Source organism: Rhincodon typus, unplaced genomic scaffold, assembly GCF_021869965.1.
Source record: "Rhincodon typus isolate 14 unplaced genomic scaffold, sRhiTyp1.1 hic_rhity00000051, whole genome shotgun sequence".
NCBI lineage: Eukaryota > Metazoa > Chordata > Chondrichthyes > Orectolobiformes > Rhincodontidae > Rhincodon > Rhincodon typus.
In genome coordinates, this window is record NW_025965689.1 from 2364475 (window position 1) to 2370868 (window position 6394).

Genomic DNA, 6394 nt, shown 5'->3' on the forward strand with positions numbered 1-6394 from the left:
TCCCCTCCCCATTCCCCAGCAGTGACCCCGTCCCCTCCCCGACCCCCTGTGACTGACCGCTGAGCCGACCATGAGAGCGATGTCCTTGAAGCGGCTGAAGACGGTGTGCACGGTGAGTGGGGCAGGGGGGAACATGGTTCTTTGAGTGCTGCGGCTCGACTCTGCCACCAGCCCCAGGTCCCCCTTCTCCTGGGCTTCGGCCTTTACCTTACTGAGCTGTCGGCCTGGTGGGGGGCACACAGAGACAGCGAGGTTAGGAGAGTTTAAAATAATTCCAAGGTTGGGTGGGGGGGCGCGTTAAGAGAGAGAAAGGAGGAGGAAGAAGGTGAGAGTGGGAGAGAGTAAGCGGGATTGAGAGTGTGTGGGGGAAGAGTGAGAGAATGGGGATAGACAGTGTGCGGGGTGAGGGGAAAGAAAGGGTGTGGCGGGGGAGAGAGTGTGGGGGGGACAGAGAGAGTGTGGGCGGGGAGAGAGAGATTGCGGGGGGAGGAGAGAGAGTGCGGGGGGAGGACAGAGAGATTGCAGGGGGGAGAGAGAGAGAGAGAGTGTGAGGGTGCGGGGTGGAGAGAGAGAGAGAGAGACAGAGCCAGGGGAGGGGAAGGGTGAGTCAGAGAGAGAGCAGGTTGGAGAGACACAGGTTGGAGGAGGTGGGGAGAGCGAGTGAGAGAATGGCGGGGAGAGAGAGAGAGAGTGAGACAATGGGAAAGCGAGAGAGAGTGTGAGTGGAAGCGGGGGTCATGAGGAGAGAGAGAGAGAGAAAAAGAGAGAAAGTGAGAGAGATGGGGGGACGGGGATGACAGAGAAAGAGGGCGCTGAGAGTTTGGGGGAAAGGGAGAGAGTGGAGAGAAAGGGAGAGTGAGACAGAGATAAACACAGAGTACGAGGGTGAGGTTGGGAGGTTAGACAGAAAGTACGAGTGAGCAGGGTGCAAGGAGAAACAGACAGAATGAGAAACAGTCAGACAGAGTGTGGGTCAGCAAGAGGCAGGGAGGGGCAGAGAGGGACAGACAGAGTGAGAGGAAGCAGGAGGAGAGACAGAGAGTGACACAGAGCAAGGGAGAGCACAGGACAGAGGGAGCCAGGGTGAGAGATAGTAGGGGGAAAGAGAGGGAGACCGAGCGAGTGGGGAGCAGGGGACAGAGAGAGCGAGTAAGGGAGAACATGGCGAGAGGGGATTGGAAGGAGAGGTATGGGGGTGGTGGTGGGGAGATGAAAGAGATCAGACAGACCTGTTGCCTGTGCCACAGCTTTCATGAGGACGGTGTCTCCAACGCCGAGTTCCAGGCCCTGGTAGGCAGGCGCCAGCTGGTTCAGGCAGAGGTAGATACAGGGCAGCAGATCGCCAGGACTCAGAGCAATCACCGAACGGTACAGATTACCCAGAGTCTCGATAATCTTCATCCTGTGTTTGTGGGGGGTGGTTTCGAAACGGCAACCGGACAACACAAACGTTAATTCTGAACAGCTAGTAAACTCCGGGAGGGCTCGTAGTCTCTCGGTATTCCTGCCCCTCCCGGGAGGGGCTCACAGTCTCTCGGTATTCCCCCCCAGGAGGGAGTCACAGTCTCACGGTATTCCCTCACGGAAGGGGGTCACAGTCTCTTGGTATGCCCCCACGGGAGGGGGTCACAGTCTCTCGGTATCGCCCCCACGGGAGGGGTCACACTCTTTTGGTATTCCCCCAGGAGGGGTCACAGTCTCACGGTATTCCCCACGGGAGGGGTCACTGTCTCACGGTATTCCCCCCGGAAGGGGTCACAGTCTCGCTGTATTCCCCCTGGGAGGGGGTCACAGTCTCATGGTAACTCCCCCAAGGAGGGGGTCACAGTCTCATGGTATCCCCCCCAGGAGGGGTCACAGACTCTCGATATTCCCCCCCGGGAGGGGATCATAGACTCTTGGTATTCCCCTCCAGGAGGGGATCACAGTCTCTCGGTATTCCCCCCCCCAAGGAGGGGTCACAGTCTCTCGGTATTCCTCCCGGGAGGGGTCATGGTCTCTCGGTAGCTCCCTGCTGCCCCACACCCTCACCCCACCGGAGGGGTCACAGTCCATAATTACCCCTCCATTCCTCCAGTGAGGGGTCGCTGTCTCCCTTTACCTCCCCCTACCCCCGTCACTGTCTCCAATTACCCCTTGGTGAGGGGTCTGTGCCCCTCATTCCTCCACGTGTTTGGCCCAGGCACAAACCCTCTCGGGACGGGTAAGGTGTGGTATTAATGACCTACCTGGCCGTCTCACTCTCAATCTTCTCAAAGGTTTGAGCCAATGCCAGATACGGAACCCTGTTGGGGGTTAAAAAGAGAGAGAGAGAGAGAGAGAGACAGAGAGAGAGAGAGAGAGAGAGGGAGAGGGAACAGAGAGACAGAGAGAGTGAGAGTGAGATTGAGAGAGACACTCAGAGAGAGAGAGAGAGAGTGAGAGAAAGAGAGAGGGAGAGGGTGCACAGAGAGAGAGAGAGAGACAGAAAGAGAGGGGGTAAGGAGAAACAGAGAATGAGAAAGATACAGAGAAAGAGAGATACAGAGAGAGAGAGAGAGAGAGAGTGAGAGAGAGAGAGAGGGAGAGGGGGCAGAGAGAGGAAGGAGAGATGGTGAGAGAGATACAGAGTAAGAGAGACACAGAGAAAGACAGAGTGTGAGAGAGACAGACCGAGTGACAGAGATAGCGAGAGAGGGAGGTGGGGAGAGGGTGTGAGGGAGAGAGAGAGAGATCAGGATGGTACTGTTTCAGTCTCCCCCTCCCACTCTGACCCCCCCCACCCACAACCCAATTGGTGCCCTGGCCTGACCTCTGACCCTGACTCCAGCAGGCGTCCCTGACTGGGTGGTATTTCGGTTTGGAAGGATCATAGACGTTGGCGGGCACCGATGCTGGGCCAGCTTTTCCAGGGCTGAAGAACCTGTTGGAAAGAGATTGAGAGTTACCGTCTCCCCACTCCACCTCAAACACAGCCTCTCCCTCTACCTCTCGAGACCCATCAACCTCCCTCCCTCTACCCAACTCTGCCCACCACCCCCCATCAGAGGGGACTCTCTCCCTCGGCTCTGAGCCCACTCGCCAAGAAATGGCCCCCCACAACCCCATGCCCTACCCCACGTACCTGCTTATCGTGGGCTTGCTGGTTGAATCCGGAGTGCTATCCCCGTGCCCCGCCGTTGGTGAGGGGGTGTCCTGGTCTACCCCGACCTCTGGCTGTTTCCGGGGGCTTCTCTCACTCTCCTGGGCCGCTGAGGAAGAGGACTTCCTGGGAGCTGAGAGACACAGAGGTGTGGGGTTAATGAGGGAGTCACTCCACTGTCCCCATGGACCCCAAACCCCTTCCTGTTCACTCCCACTCTACACTGTCCCAATGGATGCCAAACCCCTTCCCGTTCCCTCCTGCTCTACACCATCCCCATGGACCCCAAACCCCTTCCCCGTTCCCTCCCGGTCTACACTGTCCCCACGGACCCCAAACCCCTTTCCATTCACTCCCGCTCTACAACATCCCCATGGACTTCAAAACCCCTTCCCGTTCACTTCCGCTCTACACCGTCCCAATAGGCCCCAAACCCCTTCCTGTTCACTTCCGCTCTACACCGTCCCAATAGGCCCCAAACCCCTCCCCGTTCACTCCCGCTCTACACCGTCCCCATGGACCCCAAACCACTTCCCCGTTCGCTCCCACTCCGCACCGTCCCCATGGACCCCAAACCCCTTCATCGTTTGGTCCCGTTCCACACCGTCCCCATGGACCCCAAACCCCTTCCTGTTCTCTCCCGCTCTACGCCGTCCCATTCAATGCTTTACCAAAGAAACTGCTGAGCATGTTTTTGTTTTTTTCTGGCGGCCTGCAGGGTCTCTCACTCTCGGAGGGCTTCCCTTTCTCTCCCGAGAGCTCCGTCTCCGAGTCGTGTTCCCCGTCGGATTCCTCGGGGTGAGCCCCGTCTCTGGATAGTGTGCTGCCTCCATGCTCCTCTGCGCCTCCGCTCTCTGCCTCCTCCTCGGTCCCTCCGTCACTCGGCAGCCGGGCTGGAGAGCCCTGATTGTTTTCCCCTGCTCCGTCCTCATCCGAACACTGCCCGTTTTCTTTGGGAATGGAAATTGCTGCAGTTGGGGGGTTGGTGAGAAGCGGGTGTTGAGGTGGTGGTGGGGAGGGGGGTTAAAATGAATCAAATTAACAGCCGATAAAGGAAACGGAGACAGACTCAGATTTCTGCTCCACACGCACCGCCCCCCGCCCCACCAATCCTGCTCCTCCAACCCTACCTTCCACCTTTGGGCGTTTGGCTGATCTCTCCGGGTCGCGATCCACTCCATCCCGCAGCGGCGTCTCGGGCCCCGTGTCCGCGCAGATCTCTGCCTGAAGTTTACGTTTCGGGAGCTGTTTGCGGGCTGTGGTGGGGCGGGGGGAAGGAGGAGCGAGACGGAGAGGTGTCAGTGAGGGTCACACAACGCGATGTTGTGGTGGTGGTGGTGGGGGGAAGCGACGAACGAGAACGCGGGAGGGAATCGAGGGGGTGGGGCTAATACCTGTTCGGCGTTTTGGAATGTCGGAGACGATGCCGGTCCGTGTATACGATGGAGACGATTGCCCTCCTGATTCTGGAGAAACCGGGCCAGACTCGGATCGCTGCAGGAACATGGGGAGGGAGAGAGAGGGAAGGAGGGGGGAGAGAGAGAGGAGGGAGAGAAGGGGTGGTGGACAGGGAGGGGCAGAGCGAGAGTGGGGGAAGAGAGAGGGAGAGAGAGAGAGAAAGAGAAAGAGGTTGGGGGGTGGACAGGGAGCGGGGGAGAGGGAGAGTTGGGGGGATAGAGAGAGAGGAGTGACAGATGGAGAGAGACAGAGGCAGCGGGGGACAGGAAGATAGACGGAGAAGGGAAAGGAGAGATAGACACAGAGGCAGGGAGACAGACACAAGACAGAAGGTCAGAGATTGGGGAGAGAGAGAGGTAGAGAGGAGGGGAGAAGGATAGATTCGGAGAGGGGTGGTCAGACACAAAGAGAGAGAGCAAGGGCAGCCATAGAGAGAGAGAGAGAGAGAGAGAGAGAGAGAAAAGACATCAGCGAGAGTTCAACAACTGTTTACCTATCGACCAAATAATTGGCTCAGCCTCTTCCAATGTCTTCAGGAGTGAAGCCTCCCTCCCCCCCGCTCCCAGGAGCGATCCCTCTCCCTCTCTCTGCCCCCACCCCATCAAGAGCAATCCCTCTCCCTCTCTCTGCCTCCTCCTCAGGAGCGATCCCTCTCCCTGCCTCCCCCTCAGGAGCGACCCCTCTCTCTGCCTCCCCCTCAGGAGCGATCCCTCTCCCTGCCTCCCCCTCAGGAGTGATCTCTCTCTGTTCCCACCCCCGCCCCTACCTCTGCCCCCTCCTCCTGACATACAAACACCACAGAGTGCGATGGGCAGTCCTGAAGAGGGCTGGGGAATGGGGTAGGTTCACAAGGCCCCACCTCGGCAGATTCCTCTGCTGGCACTTTGAGGAGTGGGTCATTCCTCCTCAGTTCCTCCTCCTCCGAGCCCGTCTCTTCGCCCTCTCTCTCGCCCTCGTCGTCGTCACTGCTATCCAGGATCCTGCGAGTCTCTCTCGCTGCCCGTTTCACAGGACTCTCCTCCCAGTCAGCGTTCGCGTGCACATTCCTCACCCTCAGCGGAGAGTTCCTGCGGGATAAGGGGAGGGGGAGAAACAGACACAGGATCACAACTGGGCTGGTGACGGGGAGGCACAGTGAAGTTCAGCAGGAAAGGTCGGTGTTAGATACAGAGTAAAGCTCTCTCTACACTGCTCCCCCCCATCAAACCCTTCCAGGGACAGGGACAGCACGGGGTTAGATACAGGGTAAAGCTCCCTCTACACTGTCCCGCCTGGCCAGTCAAACACTCCCAGGGACAGCACAGGGTTAGATACAGAGTAAAGCTTCCGCTACACTGTCCCCCCCATCAAACACTCCCAGGCAGAGGGACAGCATGGGGTTAGATACAGAGTAAAGCTCCCTGTACACTGACCCCCCATCAAACACTCCCAGGGACAGGGACAGACCCTGTGTCCCCACATTGACACTCAGACAGACGTGTGTCCCCTTCCCAGATGACTCTACCAGACACTGTGCCCCTCACGCTACCCCGAGAAGCTGCAGAGACTCACCCTGTGGGCGGACGCGAATCTGGATCCTTGATTCCCTCTTTCGGATTCACGGAGGGCCGGCCTCTCAGCGGCTGAAAGAAGGATCTGTGGGAGGAGAGGGTGAGGCTGGAAACGGCCAACTCCCTGACCCAGACCGATCCCATAGACCGATCCCCCTGACCCAGACCGATCCCCCGACCCAGACTGATCCCATAGACAGATCCCCCTAACCCAGACCGATCCCACAGACCGATCCCCCTGACCCAGACCGATCCCATAGACCGA

General features: G+C 58.6%; 1 protein-coding gene across 1 annotated transcript in view; it reads right to left on the reverse strand.

Annotated features, from left to right (window-relative positions):
- The window catches only part of lig1 (ligase I, DNA, ATP-dependent), a 17674-nt gene extending 11401 nt beyond the window's left edge, over positions 1-6273 (reverse strand). The window contains exons 1-10 of the mRNA XM_048621003.1: positions 6131-6273; positions 5439-5646; positions 4516-4615; positions 4252-4377; positions 3793-4089; positions 3104-3254; positions 2792-2902; positions 2229-2285; positions 1230-1402; positions 58-224 (exon numbers count right to left, since the gene is read on the reverse strand). Of these exons, the coding sequence (XP_048476960.1) occupies positions 58-224; positions 1230-1402; positions 2229-2285; positions 2792-2902; positions 3104-3254; positions 3793-4089; positions 4252-4377; positions 4516-4615; positions 5439-5646; positions 6131-6273 (1533 nt within the window). The remainder of the gene's footprint in view (positions 1-57; positions 225-1229; positions 1403-2228; positions 2286-2791; positions 2903-3103; positions 3255-3792; positions 4090-4251; positions 4378-4515; positions 4616-5438; positions 5647-6130) is intronic.
- Between the last annotated feature and the right edge of the window lie 121 nt (positions 6274-6394).